Source organism: Electrona antarctica, assembly GCF_951216825.1.
Source record: "Electrona antarctica genome assembly, chromosome: 15".
NCBI classification, from domain to species: Eukaryota; Metazoa; Chordata; class Actinopteri; order Myctophiformes; family Myctophidae; genus Electrona; species Electrona antarctica.
In genome coordinates, this window is record NC_136796.1 from 32,673,426 (window position 1) to 32,697,814 (window position 24,389).

The 24,389-nt window shown below is 45.2% G+C and overlaps 1 protein-coding gene across 2 annotated transcripts in view; it reads left to right on the plus strand.

The window, feature by feature from the left end:
• Window positions 1–283: 283 nt before the first annotated feature.
• The window catches only part of LOC306938146 (tRNA dimethylallyltransferase-like), a 50,097-nt gene continuing 25,991 nt past the window's right edge, over window positions 284–24,389 (plus strand). For both annotated transcript variants that reach the window (XM_079522164.1, XM_079522165.1), the window contains exons 1-3: window positions 284–466; window positions 19,791–19,931; window positions 24,043–24,147. In XM_079522164.1, the coding sequence (XP_079378290.1) occupies window positions 308–466; window positions 19,791–19,931; window positions 24,043–24,147 (405 nt within the window). In that variant the 5' untranslated portion in view covers window positions 284–307. The remainder of the gene's footprint in view (window positions 467–19,790; window positions 19,932–24,042; window positions 24,148–24,389) is intronic.

Below are 24,389 nucleotides of genomic sequence, written 5' to 3' on the forward strand. Positions count from 1 at the left end.
ATTAGCCAGGCTAGCCTTGTATGCAACACATATACACAACACATATACATACACATTTGACATAACACAGGACAAAACAATAACATAAAATACAGTTACATACATAGAAACATAAGGGCATAGAGAAATGTCCACAGCTCAGTCTAGTCCTGGCCAAAATCCTGATTAAGCCTCAGAGTTGATTGATGGACCTCTTCAGTCTGACCATGCATGTTCGGCAAGCGACACCGTCGTACTGTAATATAATAATTGAGGCTTCGCTGCGCATGCGCCACACTGTCAGCTGGGTAAAGTGGAGGACAGCATCATGGCGGCGTCCGCTCGCAGTGTGCAATGTGCTGTGCAGAGAAACATCATACCTCCTTTAGTGGTGATTTTAGGAGCTACTGGCACTGGAAAGTCTAAACTAGCCATCGAAATTGGTAAACGACTTCAAGGCGAAATAATCAGCGCCGACTCCATGCAGGTAAGAACGACAGAAACACGGGAAATAATCTGCATTAGAGCATTATAATATGGTTATTGGCCGAAGCCATCATCGTGCTATTATGTTGTTGTTAAAGTGCAAGGATACATTCTTGTCTAATTATGTGCATGTCAGCGAAGATTGACAACACAACCTTTACTTATTGAGCGTATGACATCATAATTAGATGGATTTAGCGAGGTTACTTAAGAATGAAGGACAGAATGCGAGCAAAATGCAGCCCATTGATTCCTGAAGCTGAAGTTCTCTCCATACATAAACCTGGTGAGGCGAGGTTACTCCATACATACGTCAAAACAGTGACTGCAAATTACAACATTAACGCAGGTAGTATAGTTAATTAGTAGTACATAAACAAATGAACTGCCACACGAGGTAGATGTATGGCGGTGACTTTAGGGAGAACAGAACTAAATACATGTAAATTATAATATTCTACTACTGGAGCAATTGCGTTTTTATTACAATTCACTTGTCAATAACATAGTGTACCTCAACACTTAGAGGGGAGGGAGCGAGAGAGATGAACTCAAAATGCAGTTGCTTATCTTAACCTACATTTAGTTTCCACTGCAGAAAGCCATTCACAATGTTACAACAAGCTTATAGCAGCAGCTTTGTTGTATTGTATTGTAACTGTGTCAAGTGTTCAGACGTTGTGGTGACACTGGTGAGTTGCTGAGAAAACTACTGATTTTCAGGTCATTTTTGTAACTTTTCGTTAAAACAATGCTCATACTACTAGTCAGCAAATTGTGACAATATGCTGATGGAAAGATAACGTTCATGGAGATCATACATCATGTCCTCAATAGGAGAGAAAGGTTAGAGAAGCCTTTCCACCTCACTGATTTTGAGATTGAGGGGAGTTGGGAAATATTTAGAGGCAGGCAATGTGGCCTTATCAGGGGCCAGGCATGATGTTGAATTGCTTGTAAGTATTGTGAATATTGTGACACTTCTGTCTCATTCTATGACTGACTATTCAATATTGTGACTTAATAATTAAGAGTCACTGACATCACCCATCGCTAGGTTATGCCCAGAGCCGTAGAAGAAGAGAGTTGTGACAAGCTTTGATCTCGCCGCAAAGTGAGATAGAATGAGCACTTCCGCATTCCATTGTTACAATGGGAGTCAGCGCTAGTGTCGTCACTCTCATATCTCATACTAGTTCATGCTGTTTATGTCTAGCCTGGTACAGCCTGTGTGCTTTCTGGTCTAGAGGTGCGGGTGCCAGTCAAACAGGCAGTGGATCCCAAGCCCCCAGAAAGGCTGGCCAACGTTGAAGCCGCGAGTCGTAGTGGTCAGAGCTGGAACTGCAGGCGGGCCCCTGCATTTAGCACGAGGAAACCCTGTGCTGCTGGAGTTTAAAGGTGCAGTGCAACGGAAATGGTGGACATTTTATTTTGAAGTTTCAAACGGTTTCAAGTTGAAACACCGGTCTGAAGTTTCTGAACCAATCAGAGCGTCGCATCCCTTCAGGCGATGGGACGGTAGCTAGGGACGGTAGCTATGCTATACGCAGCAGCATGCTGTGTATGTTTGTTTACAAGCCAGATAGACGGCCAGCTGTACCAGTTTACTGTTATGTGGCTTATTTCTACCCAATAATGTTTTCAGATACATATTTTAGCGTGATGATTATCACCAAACTTTGGTGGTCAAATGCGGAAGTATTGATGATATGCACACGGCTGCCATCTTGCCAGCTGGTGCTACCTAGGTGCAACCTCCCATAGATAGCCCATTCATCCAAACAGAAAAGTCCTATTTAATTGTATTAAATAACGTCAAACTCACCAACATTGCAGCTGTACGAAAAGCTAGAATTATCGTCTTAATTGCAAAGTGTTTGTTTGATAAAAATCCACAGTAGACATGTTATGAGCTACTTCCTGTCAAGAAATTCCTTGCAGATGATTATTTTGCGAAGTGTCAGAGTTTGGAAGCACTCGTTATCAGTAAAGCAACCTCCTGCATTATGTGCAAATTCTAAACAGGTGGTACACATTGACTGTTGAGTGATAGTCAACAAGAACTTCCAAACTCCAGCACTTAAGAAAAAAATCATCTGCAAGGAATTTCTTGACAGGGAGTAGCTCATAACATGTCTACAGTGGATTTTTATTAAACAAACACATTGCAGATAGAAAGAGGATAATTCAAGCTTTCCGTACAGCTGCAATGTGGTGAGTTTGACGTTATTTAATACAATTAGATAGGACTGTTCTGTTTGGATGAATGGGCTGTCTATGGGAAGTTGCACCTAGGTAGCACCTTGCTGGCAAGATGGCAGCCGTGTGCATATCAGCAATAGCATTCTTCCAGGTGCTTCAAAACGCCACTGAGCAACTTTCATTGAAATGAACAGCAGGGGCTGGGGCTGTCCGCACTCTATCCTTTATAACTATGGTGGATCCTATTGGTTCACTGATCTGAGCACCTCCTCCCCTCCCCGGTAGAAAACAGCAGAGAACACTAACGTCACCAAATTTGGAGCGACGCCCCTCTGCAGTGTTATTGGTTAGCGGGCTTCCCATGCCAGATCTTCTAATGGGTTTTCCCCATAGAGTTATAACGTTGGCCAGCCATTCTTGGGGCTTGGTTTACCCAGGCTTTCATTTTTGAGACTAATGCGAACGAAAAGAAAAGCCTGGGTACCTAGGCTAGGCTATGCCTAATATGCAGTGCACCTCGACTTCAGGTTGATAGCAGTGAATGCAGCAGTGAAGTATGTAAAACATTGTCCTAACATATAGCAAGCGAGAAACAACAAGAGCTGGTACAAAATGCTTCACCTGGGGGAGCGCAGTCCATGGAATCCCATGAATCTGTCATTGTTTTTTCCCAGTGGCCAGTTGAGTGTTGTTGTTTGGTAACTGCAGGATAGAGTATACTCTCATCTCCATCTGGAATTATAGTACACGGTTTCTGGTTCCTGATGTGGGTAAAATACAGAGTTAACATTTTCCCAGTGAGGAACAGGAATAAGCATGCCTTAATTTGTCTGCTAAAACCTCAGACTAAACGACTTTGTGAGCCCTAGGGCCCATTCCCACGTAATTAAGCTGCAACCTGTGCATTTGATGTCATACCCGGCATTCAATCCATTCGAGATCAAGTCTCGCTTATATCGTAAGAGGATGCATGCTCGCATGCCCATGGCAGATATTGTGTTCATGAGCTCCAGGCAGTACTACTTGTCAACCAGTAGACCTGTGACCTATGTGGCACCAGGGTAAAACATGCTCAATGGAATATTAGGGAGACTACCAACCGCTGCAGATGCACTAGCTATAATCGTGGTACCACACTGTTTCTCAACATGGGGTCCAGGGATCCCCAGGGGCCCCTGAGTCAGGGGTCCCCAGCCCAGGTAAATGATTTATAGTTAGAAACTAAATGGATCCTCCTCATGGGTTTGTAACTCATGAGTGTACAAAATGGACCCTTGAAAAAAGGTCAGATAATTAGTTCTTTACCATACAGAGATGAAGCAAAAGGGAACAAGTAAAGTTGTATTCATTCAAATAATTTCTGGACTGCAGCTTTAAATTGAATGACATGACAATAATTGGATTTTGAAATGACAGTTTACAAATTGCAGCAGGTCTTGGCATGATGTCTTCCAATGGACATTTTTCCCCTCGCTCTCTCCACATGTCCCTATCTCTCTCTATGACCCTCTGGCAGTGTATGCCTGCCCCCCCCTCCTCTCTCTCCTCTGTGTCACAGCATGACAGCATGAAAACCTCTCACGCTGCATTGCTTGGCTTTCTTGAGTTGTGCCCCGCCCACCTCCTCACTTTCTCAGGCTCTGTTGCGATAGCAACCTGAGATCACACGCACAAAAGGTTGGCGCTGTTGTCTGGGTCATACTGACACTGTCGCCCAGTGTTTCAAACCCCCCGGCCCGTCCCCCCACAAACACACCCCCAGCCCCCCCAAAAAACGCTCACAATTCCATTTTTCCCTCCAATTTGACAATCTCTAACAAGGACTTTGTTGACCTTATATGCTCTTTGACGGAAGAGTGATTGCTGGCACCAGGCAGCGATGATGATGTCTGTTCCTTCCGTCATAGGGCTCCTTCACGGTCATTTATTTGTTCTCTCTCAGTGTGAATGCCGTGCCCCCCCCCCCCCCCATCCACCCACCCCTTGTTGTCCTTGACAGTGTGCCCCCTCTGTGGGGAGTGAGTCTTCCACCAGTCACTGGTATAGCTATTGGCTAACTGGGTTACGCTAATAAAGCTCTGCCCAGAATATCTCTACAACCAACCGTACTGGCCTAGTTATGGCAGAGTGGCAGACTCTACCGAGCCAATCTCGACAATCTACACAACTTGTTGCCACAGCCGTGGTGCATGTGTAGTATGTAGTATGTACGTGTCTCTGTGTGCAGCCAGACCAGTAATACAGTGGTAGTTGTACAGTACACACACCACACTCCCGTGAGAGGGAGTGAGCCTGGTGGGAGTATTTCCTGGAATTCCACATGCTTTTTCTCGTTGATTTTCAACCCCGCCCATTACTGGCAAGTTGAAATTCTGACTATTATTTCTCTCTCTGTCCCCCATGGGGAGGACAGAGTGTAAAGTGTGTGAGTGTCAGAGAGAGAGAGAGAGAGAGACGCACACAGAAAGAAACTGCTTATGTGAGAAGAGGCTGTGTGTAGGCTAGCACCGTGCGTGTTGTCTTTGGGATAGGAAACAGTCTGGACTTGTTTGGTAGAAAGCAGCATTGTGCTGAGCCGGTGCATATTCAGTGCCGTGCAACGCTAGGCTAGCAGCTGATAGTGAATGGGCACACTGTGACCAGTGGGAAGTGTCCATTGTCCCAGGAAGAATTGGTTCCCACACTCCCTAACACTCGCATTGTGTTATGCTCTGCCCCCCTCCCCTACAGACTAGCCCGGCTCATGCCCCCTGCCCAGAGTTCATTGGAAATGCAGGGGATATTATTCACTCATTAGATGAACATGCTATCTATGGCATGCCATCATGCACAAGTGCCAGGCTGTACTGTCAATGAGTGTGGTACAGAGGCTTGTGAAATATCGATATTCGTGATGCACGACTTAGAATGATGATATTGTCTCGATAATTTGGTAATCGTAATATCATGATATGGCGTGAGTGTTGCCAGTGTACGTTTTATTTTGACTTGGTGCCTTCTTGTTATTTGGATTGTGTCCTTGCTTCCTTTCTTCTCTATTCTTGTCTTTTATTACGAAAAAAAAAATGCATCTGTATAGAGCACCGAAGTCCTAATGTCACAGAAGTAATTTCTCTATGGAGAATAACATGGGGTCATCTTAAAATCATATAAGCATTGTGGTCCAAAAATAAACAAGCTGTCTCAGCGTTATTGTCAGGGAGGTGTCTCTGTATCGAAAATGTAACTCATTCAGTAGCAGTAACGGTAGCGGTTTCTCTCAGTCAGTTGATTCTTCATATCCATATGAGTGAAACGGCTGGGATGACACGTTTATTTTTCAAACACTAAAATCCCCCTATGGGGATTACGATGCAAATAAAAAGTACATGAACCTGTGGATGTGCACCTCTCCCGATATTGAAGTCAGACTTCGGTGCTCTGTTAATATATTAATGAGGTTATTGTTCATGTGAGAGAACATTTAGGTTGTCTCAGTCTTATGTTTTTTTCTACCATGTGACTGTCTTTCCTACACAGCGATAGGGTTAGTGGATCTCCATTGGGTGTCTTTACCATAATCTAGTATTACAATCTAAAGGTGGAATATCTCCTGCCACACTAAGGTGTGTGTGTGTGTGTGTGTGTGTGTGTGTGTGTGTGTGTGTGTGTGTGTGTGTGTGTGTGTGTGTGTGTGTGTGTGTGTGTGTGTGTGTGTGTGTGTGTGTGTGTGTGTGTGTGTGTGTGTGTGTGTGTGTGTGTGTGTGTGTGTGTGTGTGTGTGTGTGTGAGAGTGAGAGACTATTTAGCGCTGTTAGTGTACAGTGAGTGTTATCTAAGTGATTATGACTAAGTGATTATGATTATGATTTTTTTGCGACTTTCGCCTTTATTTTTTATAGAGGGACAGACAGTAGGCTGACAGGAAATGGGGGAGAGAGATGGGGGAGTGACATGCAGTAAAGGCCGTCGGGATCGGGAGTCGAACCCGCGGCACACTGCCAAACTCGGACTACCGGCCAAGGTGCCTGGACCGCTGAGCCACGGCCCAGGCCATGGACAGTTGGACACACGTTTGTGCGATGTGGCATGTCAGGCAGGCAAGGCTTAAAGATGTTCTGTCACCTTGGCCGGTGGCCCATATAGGGTAGCCCTATAGAGTGTCGCAGTCCCTCCCCCTACCATGGACCAGGAAATGAATCCCAATGCATTATTCCCATAGACATTTCGAAAAGTATTTATTTAAAGACGGTTACGCCAACTCGAGTCGTGACAACTCATGACAACACAAACAATATTTTGGACCAAACAAATAATTACAAAGAAGAAAAACAACAAAAAAAGTGTTGTAACCTGCCGTTTTTTTCTTCTTTCTAATTATTTTTTCGGCCCCAAAAATGGTGTTTGTTGTCATGATTTGTCACGACTCGAGTTGGCTTTGTCCGCGGCGTAAACGTCTTTAAATAAATACTTTCTGAAATGTCTATGAGGAAAATGAACGGAGAATCATTTCCTGGTCCATGGTAGGGGGCGGGACTGCGACGCTCTATACATAAGGTTGTCCAATATAGAGCGTCGCAGTCCCGCCCCCGTCGAGAGACCCGGAAAAGAAATCCCCGTTCATTTTCCTCATAGACTTTTCAAAAAGTATTTATTTAAAGACGTTTACGCCGCAGACAAAGCCAACTCTTGTCGTGACACATGTTTTGGGCCAAACAAAGAATTAGAAAGTAGAAAAAAACGGCAGGTTACAACACTTTTTTTGTTGTTTTTCTTCTTTGTAATTATTTGTTTGGTCCAAAATATTGTGTTTGTTGTCATGATTTGTCACGACTCGAGTTGGCTTCGTAGGACGCTTAAAAGGTCTTTAAATAAATACTTTTTGAAATGTCTATGGGAAAAATGCATTGGGAATTATTTCCTGGGCCTGGCGGCGTCATAAAAGGGGGCGGGACTGCGATGCTCTATAGTATTCTGTAAGAAATTAAGGATGTTAAATCATTGTAGATCAGAAAGTTTACGTGATTGATGACCAATATAATAATGTGAATCCCATATTGGTTGTGGCCCCTGTTCTCATAACTCTGATGTTTTCATTCCTGTGTCTGTGTGGTGTGCGTGTTAAGGCCTGACCAATGTAACGGTTAACTGATATTCTCGTTTGCCGATATTCGCCCATCGCTACAGTATGTTGTCTTTTTTGCAGAACATAATGCAAAACAAGATGCTTGGTGTTTTTTATAATAGCAGTGTAGTGTTTCCCCTATATGCATTATTGTGTGGCGGGCGCCGGGCCACCACACAATCATGACCAGCCACCACAGTATAAGTAGTAATTTAGGATGTTCAGCCATACAAATGTGTGTACAAATGCATGTACACACCAAACAACCCAAACTCTGCACACTACACACTACTTTGGGTGTGTCATATCCCTGAGCGTGCATGGACTAGTAGTAATCATTACATTCTCAGTGAAGCTTCAGTGCACTGATAAAGTTTATTGTGCGCTTGGGTACTTGCAGTGGTAAAGTACCTGCTCGCCACTGTGGAGGCTACTAGGGGTTACAAATCCGCAGCAGTGCATCTGGTATGGCTCATTGGCTGTGTGTGTGTCTACACGAATACAGTTGTTCGGGGGAGGGAAACGGGGTGCAGAGGGTGATTATTGTCACTGCATGTACTCCTACGGGTAGGGGGTGGGGCGGTGTCCGACCGTCGGCAGGGAATTTTGAATGGGAGGAGTAGAATGGAGTATGGAATATTTGATGAGCATATTTGGCACCAACACCTCCTGTCCCAACTCCAGACGGGATGAACACGCAGATCCGACACACCAAAGGTCGACGTGCGGAAACACCCGGTTTCTGCCCTATGGGCCTCATGGCCCGGCAAGGCTTAGTTGGACGTGGTGCCATGGACTAGGATACTGTTGCAATAGTCGAGGTGGCGGAGTGTGGATGAAAGCATGGATGAGAGTTTCAGCTCATCCATTGTGTGGCCGATATGTCACTGTTGGAATGATTTACTCTCCCTAATCTCAGCATCGGCCCCAAAAAAATCCAGTAATAAGGATTTATACCCTTTGATCCCGCAGGGGTAATTCAGTTTTCAGCTTCACTCAGCTGATTACTGCCCAATTGGTTGATTCATTGATTGCATTTTTTATTTCACAGTATGCAGAATGGGTACAGTTCAAACGAAAGCACAAGTCAATACAAAAACTGTTACTTTGTGGACGAATCATGATTCAGCACAACTTGTTTACAACAGGGTCCACCTTTTTCATTTCATCAGAACATTTAAAGACGTAATATACACACCACAAAAAAAAACAGGAAATCATCATATACAGAAAGTAAAAAAGGGAAAAACATGTACAGTATGGGGAGACTTGAGTGTAGGGGAGAAGTTAGGGGTTAAGTGTCTTGCTCAGGGACACCTCGACACATTGCCAGGACCGGGAATCGAACCTGGGACCTTCAGTTTCCCAGGCGGCCTCTCTTACCCATTCAGCTACGGCCGTCCCTCGTTATTGGTGGAGCACTAGTGTGTGTATCAATGTGACAGTAATCCCACGCTCAGATTCTTAGCAGAGATGAATTGCATCCATCCACTCCTTCTCTGTTCTGTCTGTCTCTCTCTCTCTCTCTCCTTTCTGTCTTTGATTTTCTCCCTGTTTGTCTGTCTGCTGTGCCTGTGAACTGTCTGGGTTTTGATGCATGTGTCTGCATTTTAACTATGATGATGTCCCCCTCCCATTTTCATTAATTTCCTTAATAGTTTTTTTTATACATATACATATACAGTAGATGTGAGTCTGTGCATGCATGCATGCATGCGCATTATTCAGAGAATGCAAGTTATATATTTTCATTACATGCAAAAGTGCGTTTGTGCGTCCATGCACTGTAAATGGCAGTCAGTGGGCGTGGCGATGTCTGCTGCGGTCAGTGCTACAGTGCAGCAACCAGGGAGGAGATGGAGGAAGAGGAGGATTGAGGAGAGAAAGAGAAGGGGGAGGTGGAGAACAACGTCATGAATGATTTATTAGTCTGGCATTACTGGGCCATTCCCTGTCGAGAGAGAGGAGAGAGACACACAGAGGAGGAGAAAATGATGGAGGGAATGATTTGAAGGATGGAGGCGGAGGGTGGGGGGGAGAGGGATGTTCTGGATAAAAATAGGGTTTAATAATAAAGGGTTTTTTTTGTTGAAAGGGTGGATAAAAGTAATGCATGCTTGCCTACAGTTGGTGTGTTTAATGTGTAAGTAAGTAGGCTGGGATTGTCGCCCGTGTCTAGAGGTCAGCCTGAGGGCACTTTGTGCCTGTCAATCTGCACCATGATCTCTTCTCTCTCTAATGTGTTGGTCTCCTCTTTCATTTATTCTGTTGGCCTCTTTTTTTCTTTCTTTCTTTCTTTCTTTCTTTCTTTCTTTCTCCCTCCCTTATAAGTCGTGCGTGGCGTGCGTGCATGCGTGGTGTGTTGTAGAAGGGGAGCAGCTGTCTCGTGTTGGGTGTAAGGTTGGGCAGGCAGGCTGACTGTAGACTACAAAATTGGAACACTGAGCTCATTGTCTGTGGTGCCCTTACACACACACACACACACACACGCGTGCGTGCGTGCGTGCGTGCGTGCGTGCGTGCGTGCGTGCGTGCGTGCGTGCGTGCGTGCGTGCGTGCGTGCGTGCGTGCGTGCGTGCGTGCGTGCGTGCGTGCGTGCGTGCGCGCGCGCGCGCATGCACATGCACACACTCACCAGCCTAACATTATTTCCTCAGCGTTTGTTGTCTGTCCATCATTCTCTTGACTCACACCACCTCCACAAGAGCTGGTCCATTCACATTCTCACCAGCACAGGAAGCAGTAGGCTGCTATTGTGGCTTTTATTCTAGGCACATACTCTGCTGACCCTTTTCATTTGAGGTTCAGTTTTACTCTCCAGGTCAAATTAACTCTCGGGATTTTGCAGTATAGTCAGGAAACGTTAGTTTAACTCTGAGTGAGTTTAGCCAATCTTTTTACACTTTAAATTGTGGGAGTGTTGTTCAGTTAAACTAACACTTGCTCAATATAGCCTACTGCAGTTTAACTGCGGGAGAGTGAAAAGCTTTAAACAACAAGCGTTTAATCATTTACCCGTTCAAATTTCTTTAGAATATAATTGCTAACTGGATTAAACATGTAGATAGATATTATCCTTGATTCCTTACGGCTCAGTAACCAATCCGCTAGCTCAGGCGACGCTGTAATTTGTGGCTCATTTTCACCGGCTCGTCTGAGGCTAATTTGTTTCCTCGGTTTCCCTTCCCCGAGGCGCGTTCTTCTCTTCCTCTTTGTTATCTCTTCCACAAGTGACTCTCTTCATGTCTCTGTTGTCTCCCCTGTGCTTGCGTGAGCCTTATACGATCCTGTTGTCCTACACTTAAACCCTATGGTTGAGTACCTCAGGGCTCCAGTCTATATTTTCTGTTATTGTGGAGAAAAGTTTTTGCTGAAAATAGCAGATCGACAAGCTCTGATGCTACCTGGTGTCCCTCCCTACTATCATGCTATTACAGGCAAAAATGTTCAGGACCTTCTCGAAATGTTCCGTGCGTGTCACCGGTCGTGCGACAGTATAAATCAGACTTAAATAGTTAAGCCTGGTTTGCTCCCGGGACCACTTGTTCTCATTAAAGATTGACTTTGATTCCATTCAATCTTTCAGCGCTTTTTACACAATGTACAGACATGTGTTCAGACAGACGCATGCAATCACATGGATATTATTACAGTATGGGTTCAAACGAGGACACAAGCACAGACACACACACACACACACACACACACACACACTGTACACACACACAGCTTATAATTAAGTATATCCCACGTTCCTCCTTTCAGTGCCTGAGACCTACCGCAGGTAACAACGGACAGAAAGACAGAACAACAATAGCCAGGAGGAGAGTGAGGAGACGGTAGATTGGAAAGCTTTACTGTTTATGTAGCTTTACAATAAAGCAGGCTAAAATGAACCTGAGCTAAAAAAAACAAAACAAAAATCTGTTTTTTTTTAATGGGATTATAGGCAGTTAGTGTGAATATGATTATGAAAGAGACGGTGGAAATTGAGGGGAGAGCCATGGGAGAAAGACAAGGACGGTTGTGTGTGGGTTTGAAGAGGGGGTGGGGGTTATTAATGAAAGATGCCACACACACATTACCAGGAGGGAGGGAGAGAGAGAGATTTGCGCTGACCCCTTAGTAGTGTGGTGTGGGTTTGAGTGGGTGGGTGTCTGTGTGTTTTGCAGGGCACCCTCTGGCTGTGTATGAGGAACTGTGTTTGGAGGAACAAAAGCATGCAAACCAGGGAGCAGTCGAGGAGTGTGGCTCAGAATGAGAGACCCATGACCCTCATAGACTGGCAAATTAACACATGCGCACGCACACTACAAAAATGGGATCAAGCCGGATCTACATGGGAACGGCATGGTACGGTACCCATGTGGTTCTCGGATTGCCTGTGGCGAGCCTGTGACATCATACATCTACAGTAGGATGCATACATCCACATACACAGCCCTTTTTCAGTACTTCATCAGCGTACCGGCAGTGTACACAAGACCTTTTCCTGCAAATCTAGCCTCCTACAGAGCCTCACCATAACGAATGCTAACGTATTATATAAACTTGAGTCCAATCGGAGTGTCTGTCCTTCTGTCGTTCTTTCTGACAGCCATCACCCTGTCTCGTAGTCCTTAGTGTGAGCGCCGTAGAGGGTCTGATTTGGTTATGAGTGATGATTTTCAGAGAGCGCTCTGTTCTCTCAGAGCGGAACGCAGTGTCTCTCAAGCCTGATTCATACTTCGTCGCACGATAGTGTCGTGCAGAAACAATAGCTGAGGCCGATAAACTCACAATGTCAGGCGCATGAGCCGCGATGTGTGCTTGTAGGTCTGCAACAAATTTGCCTTTTAAAGGCCTTTTCAGACAAGAAGCGACTGATGTGCATTGGTAATTCATTTTCAATGAACGGCGGGCGATTATTTTGGCCATGCGCTAAAGTTGAGGGCCGTTGACGCAAGCGAGCGCAGTCCTGTGAAATTGTTGCGTGCCCGCTCATTTGTGCACGCGCCCCTCGGGCGACTAGACCCGGATTGTGGTGAGCTTTTGTTTTCACGCTACGTGTCCTGCGCTCCGCTCATGAGCAGCCGCGTCGCTGATCCAGGCGATAACGCCTGCGTCACCCGCTCCCCGTCTGAAACGACCTTTAGTCTGCGCACTGCTATCTCTGTTGTCTCTGTGTATATCTGTTCTCTCTCCTCTTTCCACTCTCTATTTATCCTCCTTTTACCCAGATTTGTATTCTTCAAAACTCCATCCATCGATAACATCCATCCTCTCTGCTACCACAATACGGAATGCCCCGGCCCATGGCACCAGCCATGTAAGGATGTGTATCACTCAGTGGTTTCTTTAAAAAGTGGCCTGAAAATCATCTATCAGAAGGTCACAAAGGGAGCTAGTTTTATTTCCCTTTTGAAAGGGAAAGTCTTACACTACCGCAGTTTTATAAATGTGTACTATTTGATGCTCTGTTGAAACAAGTCCCCAGGACCTTTTTGTGTTAATCCTTTAGCCTACATGTCTCCCTGTACCACCGTACTGTTAATATTTCTGTCTAATCAAATCAATCCATCCATTCCATCCATCCATGCATTCATTCAGCGACAGTGGTGTCGTGCATAGCTGCTGTAAATAAATTATCAGCTGGGTTCAGTGGGTTCCTTTGCTCTGACTTGCTCCCAGCTTTTGGCGTACAGAAGCACAGCCCAAAATACCGTACGCTGCATCCACAAGCAGCCTTACCAGCCTTCATACAGGATTATTCTTTTCAGACAAATCGACTTCGCACAGACAAACCGTGTAATAATAGATATAAAATGAATCTGTACATTCAAATGAGAAATAGGGCATTCACTTCTAGTCATTTTTGCTAGTTGACTAGTTGCCTAGTTTACTAGTCGACTAGTTGTTTAACTACCTATTATGTAAAAAAAATAAAAATATTGGAAATAAATATTTGTACATTGGTGACTATAACTATAATCTACCTGATCTTGAGGCCTACAAAATCGGGAAAAAAAATGTTTTTTCTTTCTTATCAACTAGTCTACTAGTAAACTAGTTGACTAGTTGCTTAATGCCCTAATGAGAAATTCGATATCAGGATATATAATGTGCATATTCTGTATTTTCATTGTATCAATTAGCTGTGCTAACCCTAAACATATTGTTATTCGACTAATATTCAAGGACTTGGTTGAAGCTTGTGATCATTGATTACAGTAGTTGATTTAATTGACAAATCTGTCAAATTTGAGCTTCCCACATGCAGTGATGCAAAATCACATCTTGTCTTTATGTTTTACTTATAGTATCAGAATTCACAAAAGTGCTTGTAAATTGCTCATTCAGTAGGCCTATAGAACAAAATCACACCGTGTGAAGTAAGTGGTGCAACTCTGTACTGTGCATGTTAGGCTGCGCAACAGTGACACTTGGTTGTGAAAACAAACCAAACGCTATTTTCCCAGCCAGGGACCCAGCCAGGGGCAGACCACCCGATCCCCACCTTATCAATCCATTGAATTGTCAAGTTGTCATGAATTGTCACTCATTCGTCTGGGCCCAGTAGGTCCCTACTGGCCGGGCAGACACACATAGCTCCTTAATGAAGTGGTCGCACCACTTAAAAACGACTACATGACCTGGCCCGACGTTTTCGGGTAGGATAAGGCCCAAAATGCACACTAATTAGTCGGGCCGGGCCGAGCCTCGGGTTCTGTGACTCAGGCAGCAGAGAACACTTGCTGGCTGGTCTGGCTTCCCCACTTCACTCCAGAGGTGTTGATTAGAACACAGGACACTGACAACGTCTCTCCTTTGAGGGTTTTTACTGAAGACGTGTGTGTGTGTGTGTGTGTGTGTGTGTGTGTGTGTGTGTGTGTGTGTGTGTGTGTGTGTGTGTGTGTGTGTGTGTGTGTGTGTGTGTGTGTGTGTGTGTGTGTGTGTGTGTGTGTGTGTGTGTGTGTGTGTGTGTGTGTGTGTGTGTGTGTGTGTGTGTGTGTGTGTGTGTGTGTGTGTGTGTGTGTTATGGATTTTTTGTTATCGTGGTAATAAATCAGTGTTTACTGATGGTATGGCGGTATTGATCGATACCTAAAAAGAAACGTTTTGAATTAAATAAAAATATATATATAAATAACAAAACATACTCTCTCCCCATGCCTTCGGCCTGGTGGAGACAATAATTATAATAATATAAGGGGCACGTGGTGCAGTAAGCGGACTGCTCACTCCTCATGCATTGACGGAAGCATGAACTCCGTTTGGGGCTCTCACCAGGGGCCTGTTTCACGAAACCTGGATTAACTAATCCAAAACCAGGTTTATTCCTGGTTCTTAACAACTTGCACCACAGCAAACCATTTCTGGGGGAACATTCACCAAAAGTAACTGATCTATGTACAAGCTCACAAGCTGTCATGATGAGGTTGTGCAGCCTATATATTTTGGTTCTTTGATTTTGTATATAGGGCTTAAATTAGTCCTTTAACCCGAGGTTATTTAATCCATTACATTATAGCGCCCAGTCGATTTATATACGCGGACCACTTTTACCGACGGACCGGATGTTCCGGATGTGGCTGTAGCGGCTAGATATAGCCACACCACTCTAGAGTCTATCGACAACAACGGGAGGTAAGAATAAATCTATCGCGACTAGCGACTGGACAGCAGAGGGCCATCTAACACAGGATGTTTTTTCATAATTAGACGGGATGATTTAGATCGAGAGTTATTAACATTTTAAGATTTTCGTTGTCGTCGGCTAAACAGGGGAGGAACATTTTCGATGACGTCTCACTGTTGCGCAACATCGAGGATTGCACAATGGCCGCTTCCAGGCTGTGGAGCGATGCGATCCGTTTTCATGTCAATACACGTCTTTTGGATCAAACTTCGTCTTGGGCGTTACTAATAGAAAGGACAAAGAACTTCGTCCTGGGCGATGGGGCTGTAATGGCAGTGTGTACCTACAGTATATGATGTTTTAATGCAAACTAATAAAAATAAGGCAACATAAACGCATAATAAGTGTGGAAAAAATCATTGGTTTGTGATCAGATTGACTGCTTAATGAACAGTAAAGACATCAGGATTAGGTTAAACCTGGCTGTTAGCCTGGTCCGGAGCAAGCTAAATCCACAGCATCAGTTTCCATGGTAACTAGTGTGGCATTGCTTTCATGAAACTGAATCAAGCCTCAACATATCCAGGTTAACTGGCTAAATGAATCTGGCAAGATTAACCGGCTTTCATGAAACAGGTTAATCGCTGATCCAGGCTATATTAAACCAGGATATCTGTTAAATCCCGGTTTAATCCCTAATCCAAGTTTCGTGAAATGAAATGGGCCACAGGTTGGCAGAGGGAAAGTAGCGCCCAGGATTACAGCTTAGGCAAAACTAAAATTTAATGCGGTTATGAACTCACACACAACCGTGGTTATTGCACTAATGCAATAACCACATTAATGCACACAAACCTGACATGATTTCAAGCACAACTTCTTACTATGAACTGCAACACACTTCTGACTGAAATGAACTGTTTGAGCCGTTTGCGTGATGTTAATGTGAACGCCACACTCTGCACACTCACTCCACGAGCGCGCACCAAACCTAGTTCATTGTCAGCCTTTTGTACAGGTTATGACACAGGACATAAACTTGCTATAGTCTAATGGTGATGATCCCTCCTCCACTCTTTTGTTTATTAAGTTAATTTATGTGGAGTTTGTGCAGGAAGTAAAAATAATAATAATCACAATCCGGTGTTCAGTGGCAAAGCTGCAATGTACAGGTTGGCTGCTTGTGGGCATGTGGACTGGTCTATGTTGAGTTGACTGGAGACGGAACTAAGGTGTATGTCTGACTGTCATGACTCATTGTTGACTGGGGTTGAGAGAGACTGATGTCAATGTATATGTCATGTTGACTGGTGAGTGGTGACGGTATGGAAATTACCATCTTTATAAAAACAAACGTCAGTACAAAAGAGACAATGTTGGTGTTTTGCATTTTCAGACTTCACAAGTTTCTTGATTTTGACAGGTGTAGACAATTGGACATAGCATGAGTTGTGATTGATCTGCTTTTGAGGAGACGTGCAATCGTGCATATATACATAAATACATGCAGACGGCTTATAGACAATCTGCTGAGCGGCAAACATAACAAGCATAAAGCCATGATAATGAGAGCCGATTGACACCGCAGCTATGGTTGCGCCCAGTGCAGCGCTCTGCGGGTTGGTCTATAGATGGCTTGGCCTTTGGCCATGCATTGTAAGAACTGAGACTTAAGTATGTTGGAGTAGCAGCTTTACACACCAGCAGATGTTCATAATTCCTTTTAATAAGCTTACTAAGGGACAACCTATTGTACATGAACTAGAATTATACTTGCCAGGGTATTATTATTTTTTAAATCGAGTTAAGAAGAGATTGAATGAAAGCAGCCAGGCAGATTTGGTGGATAGGACAGGCCCATAGAATGCATTAACAATAGCCAGCTGTTCATTTACCTTTTGGAACACCTGATTAATTTAAACTTAATTTAAACTTAAAATATCTCGATAATATAGTTTTCTCCCCTTTTATCGAGAGGTGTGCTAAAATGTCTGTGCTCACAGATGCACTCAACCGTGACGTTTCATGATCCCTTCTATCATTTGTCATTCTATAATTAATTGTCCGCTCTGGTTCTAAGTGAAGCTGTCAAATCCCCACCTGGCTGGCACATCAGCTGAATGCCATTAAACTACCTTTAACAGTAGAGCATTTGTAGGACTGCCTCCTAAAAGAGAGACTCCAGTCGTTAAAAAAGCCTTTATGGTTTTTCAGTTTATTTTGACCAGGAACATGTGTTCCACTTCTGTCTCATTATTCCAACTCGGATGAAACTAATTCGGTACACTACGGTAGGCATAATGAGATGGATATCAAAGGATAATACCAAATCGTAATTCAAATCGTTGCTTTTGACTGATGAATCAGATTTGCCTGGGAATAAATGGCCCTAAAGTTTTAGTGTTGGTTCCTCAAGGCCTGAGTATCACTGCTAAGAGCCCTGGATGTAAAGTTATCAGAAACTGTGTGTGTGTGTGTGTGTGTGTGTGTGTGTGTGTGTGTGTGTGTGTGTGTGTGTGTGTGTGTGTGTGTGTGTGTGTGTGTGTGTGTGTGTGTGTGTGTGTGTGTGTGTGTGTGTGTGTGTGTGTGTGTGTGTGTGTGTGTGTGTGTGTGTGTGTGTGTGTGTGTGTGTGTGTGTGTGTGTGTGCGCGAGATGAGCAGTAGTAGTTGTTGACATGCCGCTGTGACATTCTGCGAGGAAGCCCCTTGCTTAGTGTCGTGATGCAATCTGGACAAAGGTGTAGGTGTTGCACTGTGTGTGTGTGCTGCGCAACGCTGAACCACACACACACACTGCCACCCCATAGGTAAACAGAAAAAATCCTTGGAATATATACCAGGAAACAGTTTTCACTTCAGCCAATCCTTGACCCAGGTGTGTTTTTGTACAGTAACTACAGCTCTGTTCAGATTTATGACCTCACACACATGACTGTGACACCACACGCACACACACACACATGACTGTGACACCACACGCACACACACACACACATGACTGTGACACCACACGCACACACACACACATGACTGTGACACCACACACACACATGACTGTGACACCACACGAACACACATGACTGTGACACCACACGAACACACATGACTGTGACACCACACACACACACATGACTGACACCACACGAACACACATGACTGTGACACCACACACACACACACACACACATGACTGTGACACCACACAGAGGACACACATGACTGTGACACCACACACACACACACACACATGACTGTGACACCACACGAAGCACACACATGACTGTGACACCACACGAAGCACACATGACTGTGACACCACACGAACACACATGACTGTGACACCACACGAACACACATGACTGTGACACCACACGAACACACATGACTGTGACACCACACGAACACACATGACTGTGACACCACACGAACACACATGACTGTGACACCACACGAACACACATGACTGTGACACCACACGAACACACATGACTGTGACACCACACGAACACACATGACTGTGACACCACACAAAGCTGTCCTCACACACATGACTGACACCACACGAACACACATGACTGTGACACCACACGAACACACATGACTGACACCACACGAACACACATGACTGTGACACCACACGAACACACATGACTGTGACACCACACGAACACACATGACTGTGACACCACACATGACTGTGACACCACACGAACACACATGACTGTGACACCACACATGACTGTGACACCACACGAAGCGCTCAAACTTTTCTTCTTTCCTTCTTGACCCCCCTTCTTTATTTTTCTTGGTAAAATGACACGATGGGAACAATGCACAAAAACGAATTTCACCCACTTTTAAAAACTGATGTGACAACGCTTATTCTGATTCTGAGATTTGAACCAAGTTTCCTTTTTTTCTCGTATTTCTGCCCTGCTGTCACATCCCATTTGCTTGGTTTACTCGCTGAGTGCTGATTGCTGAGTATGTTCTCAGGTGTATCGAGTGCTGATTGGCTGTGTTGCTGGTATGTTCTCAGGTGTATCGAGTGTTGATTGGCTGTGTTGCTGGTATGTTCTCAGGTGTATCGAGTGCTGATTGGCTGTGTTGCTGGTATGTTCTCAGGTGTATCGAGTGTTGATTGGCTGTGTTGCTGGTATGTTCTCAGGTGTATCGAGTGCTGATTGGCTGTGTTGCTGCTGGTATGTTCTCAGGTGTATCGAGTGTTGATTGGCTGTGTTGCTGGTATGTTCTCAGGTGTATCGAGTGTTGATTGGCTGTGTTGCTGGTATGTTCTCTCGGGTGTATCGCTGACGCTGAATGCTGATTGGCTGTGTTGCTCGTATGTTCTCAGGTGTATCACTGAGTGCTGATTGGCTGTGTTGCTGGTATGTTTTCTCAGGTGTATCGAGGCTTGGACATCATCACCAACAAGGTGACGTCCGAGGAGCTCGCCCAGTGCAGACATCACATGATCAGCTTCGTGGACCCTCTGGTGAGCAGCTACACGGTGATCGACTTCAGGAACAAAGCGCTGGCTCTAATATCCTTCCTGTCACCGCAAAGGAACAAAGGGACAATACTTAGCATCACACTGCTGCTGTTTAATCCATTGAGACCTGGAACGCATCCATGTCACGTTAGCGTTTAACCACATTAACCATTAACCCATTTTGGGGCGGGAACCCCTTTTGGTGTTTTAAACATTGTTATAATTTAGCTATTGAAAAATAGCAGATCTACAAGTTCATAGCGCGCCACCGAGTGGCGCGCTATGAACTTGTAGGTCTGCTATTTTTGAAAAATCGTGCCTAAAATGTGCCTCAAATCTTTCCGAAAATTGTCATGATTTAGAAAACTTTTTTTTTTATTTCGACGTCAGGCCTGAATGGGCTAAAGGGTCTGGTATCACCTCGCGCCACCTTTCCCACCGGCGTAATAATGTGCTAACTACCAGAAATTATCTGTCTGGATTTGACCTTTTCTAATTGGTGTGTGGCTGACCATTTATTTTTTTCATTTTACGACATGCGTCGATTAGGGCAGGGGTTCTCAACCCGTGGGTCGCGACCCCTCGGGGGGTCGCCAAATTATTTTAGGGGGTCCCCAAATTATTAAAAATAAATAAAAAATTATAACAATGCTTAAAACACCAAAAGGGGTTCCCGCCCAAAATGGTTTAAGGTTATTGTAGCAGTCAATTTATATTGGGGGTCGGGAGGGGGCGGGGCGGGGGTCCCGAGACGTTGCCAAAGCATTTTCGGGGGTCCCCGGCCAAAAACGTTGAGAACCCCTGGATTAGGGCTGCGTATTTATTGCCTACAAACTCACGATCGATACGTATCATGATTCAGAGGCCACGATATGATGATGTAGGATTCGTGATATGCGTTGATGCTGAATAATGACCGTGTCCTACCAAATGTTTCAAATCAATTTGAAAACGTAGTTTATAACATTTAAACAAAAAGCAAGGAAATAAATACAAATGAAAATAAATGTTTTTTTTTTAAAGATATATTTTTGGCCTTTATTGGATAGTGTACAGGATCCTGTACAGTGTACAGGATAGTGTACAGGTGACAGGAAATGGGGAGAGAGATGGGGGGTGACACGCGGCAAAGGTCGTCGGGATCGGGAGTCGAACCCGAGACGCGCCGTCAGGCTGGCTTAGCAGCCTATGTGCCCGGACCGCTACACTAGCCACCCGGGAATAAATAATGTTTTGATGGATAAATGCAAAATATGGGGGCAGCAGTGGCTTAGGGGTAGAGTAGACGGCAGAACGGCCGGCTCAGGGAAAAAAACGTGAGGTTCCCAGTTCGATACCGGTGTCGAAGTATCCTTCAGCAAGATGCTGAACCCCTTATTGCTCCCGCTGTGCAGGTTCACCCGATCCCCAGCTTATCAATCCATTGAATGGTCAAGTTGTCATGAATTGTCACCCATTCGTCTGGGCCCAGTAGGTCCCTACTGGCCTACCAGGAGATTCTGGTAGGCGCTGTCAGCCAGTTCTATCGTTGACACCATGTTAATGCCTGTGCTGTCACGTGAGGGTTAGGGTTAGGGTTAGGGGGTTAGGGTTAGTGTTAGGGGGTTAGGGTTAGGGTTAGGGGGTTAGGGGGTTAGGGGGTTAGGGTTAGGGTTAGGGGGTTAGGGTTAGGGTTAGGGTTAACCATAACCCTAACCCTCACGTGACAGCACAGGCATTAACATGGTGTCAACGATAGAACTGGCTGACAGCGCCTACCAGAATCTCCTGGTAGGCCAGTAGGGACCTACTGGGCCCAGACGAATGGGTGACAATTCATGACAACTTGACCATTCAATGGATTGATAAGCTGGGGATCGGCTGGCAGGTTGGTGCCTTGCATGGTTTCCTCCACCATCGGTGTGTGAATGGGTGAATGTAATGCGCCTTGGATAAAAGTGCTACATAAATGCACCATTTACCATTATCCCATTCATAACTGTCGGGCAGAAACTGATGCTGATATTTATTTATTGTTAAAGCCACGTCACACAGCATTTCCTCGATATGGTAGCCTCTGTATCGATAGATTATCGGTAAGGAATACGATATCATTATTGCCGTATCGAGGTGTGTGTGTGTGTGTGTGTGTGTGTGTGTGTGTGTGTGTGTGTGTGTGTGTGTGTGTGTGTGTGTGTGTGTGTGTGTGTGTGTGTGTGTGTGTGTGTGTGTGTGTGTGTGTGTGTGTGTGTGTGTGTGTGTGTGTGTGTGTGTGTGTGTGTGTGTGTGTGTGTGTGTGTGTGTGTGAAAAAGTGTCCTGGTTTTCGTTGTCTCGCTGCAGATGTTTCACTGAAATGTGAAGTGAGATCACTAGAGGAGATATTAATAGTTAGAGACTGTCTCTGTGGCGGCACACGCACACATGCACGCACACGCAGTAGGCACTCGCATCCTCCCGCAGACACGGGCTGTCACACAGATGTGAAGAGAGAGGAGGCAATAACTAGAAAGAGTATTAATAGATCACTCACGCACACACACGCACACACGTTCTGTCGCCAGTGTGGCGAGAGGCTGCAGTAGCTCTAAGAATAGGCTCGGTGCAGCGATGGCCTGCTGGTGGAAAGGAGGAGAGATGAATAAAGAGATTAGGAAGGATATGGAAAGCAACACCAGTAAGAGGAGTTGAATGGGCATGGGGAGAGGTGGAGAGGAGAGAGAGGATGTGATCGTGTTCTAGAAGGCTATGAGGCTCCAGAGACTTTTAGGAGACATAATGGTGCATCATGAGCCATCAATCCTTCACTCAGCATGCTGCTCACATAATACCCCCCCCCCCCCCCCCCTTCTCTCCCTCCCTCCTCTCTCACCCACTCATTGTGCATCTCGTGATGGTTGTCTTTCTCGCTCTGGGGTGTCTCTTTTACTCATTTGTCACCTCATCCTCTCCAGACTACTTGCTCTATTGCACTACGCCACATTTTCCTCCTGCGTTCGTTTTCTGCCCACTGCCAGTAACCCCCCAACCCCCCCACCAACCCTCTCACCATTCTCATCCTGTATTAAGCACCTCTCTCCCAACAGGGATGCAAGGATTTGCGTGGGGGGTTCTTTTAATTGGGGGGGGGGGGTGTGTGTGTGCGTTTGTGCCTGCGTAGCGTACACTACACATGTGCGGTGGAGCGGAAGGTTGAGCGACGATACCTGATGGGCCTTATCTTGTCCTAGCGGTTATTTAATTATGTCTGCTTGGAGACAGAGGGAGGGATGTGACAGGGAGGACGAGGACAACGGGGCGGAGGAAAGGGGAAAGGGGGGAGACGAGAACCCAAGGGAAGAGGAAAGATAGTGTCAGACACAACCAGCAGCATGCTCAGAGAGACACCGATCTGACTCCGTACGTAGTGACGGGAGGCGTATGAGGGAGCTTGAGCAGTTAGTTCACACTTCACATGGCCTACAATCCTATGATAAACAAACCCTGTTAGTTTGTCTGAACTTGCACGGAGACATTGACTATTGGCATATACAATATGCAGGGAGTGAGGAAGTGGTTTTCTTTCCACTTTTCCCGAATTTAAGCTATGGGATCTGTGGCCACGGTGCCATAGCCCGGATGGACAGCATTGCGGCTATGGACTAGTAGTGATATTGAATGGCTGGAGTGGACACAGACGGGAGGAAAGGATCACTTTACTCGTTATTGGTTCAACACTGGCAACGCACCGGAAATCTACTGGTTATTGGTTCAACACTGGCAACACACCGGAAATCCACAGAGATCATAAGCTCAACAGTCCCTTTTTCATAAAGGCATAATAGACTAATGTTAAGCTTATTTTATACTTTCAAAACTTTTTCGAAGATCGACCACCTCACAAGTCACATTGGCTTTCTATGTATGCTATTTATTTTGGAAAATGTTCACCTACATTGACATGCCCAAAATAGGGGATGCCACACGCCAGTTGAAAGTGCTTAACCTTAGGGCCATTTACCGAGGCAGTATTCCTAATTTCTGTATGATTGTCAGGATCGGGAGTCGAACCCGTGGCATACTGCCAGGCTGGGCTACCAGCCAGGGGGCCTGGACCGCTGAGCCACGGCCCAGGCCTGTACCTTTTAACTGTATATTGCCATATGTAGGATGCACGTCCTGTGTCTGTCTTCCTTAACGCTGCACTGCCACATCGATGACATGCACAGCAGAGACAAGCTGCCAATCATCGTCGGGGGAACAAATTATTATATCGAGTCCCTACTGTGGAAGGTATTGGTGGACACGGAGGTGGGTACCAGCGGAGTGGATTCTGATGTAGAGAGGAACGTTGCACATTCTGAACATAATCTGTGCATAATATGTGGATTATATTATATAAGTGTGGATGTGCTCACGACACAAATAATTTGTTTTCTGGTCAATTAATCGCACAAAAAAACATCCGTGACGTTTTTCACTGCATGTTACCGGCTCAACTCCACTGTAGGTGCTTTACCTTTTTTTTGAATGGCAAATCGAGTGGCAAAGTG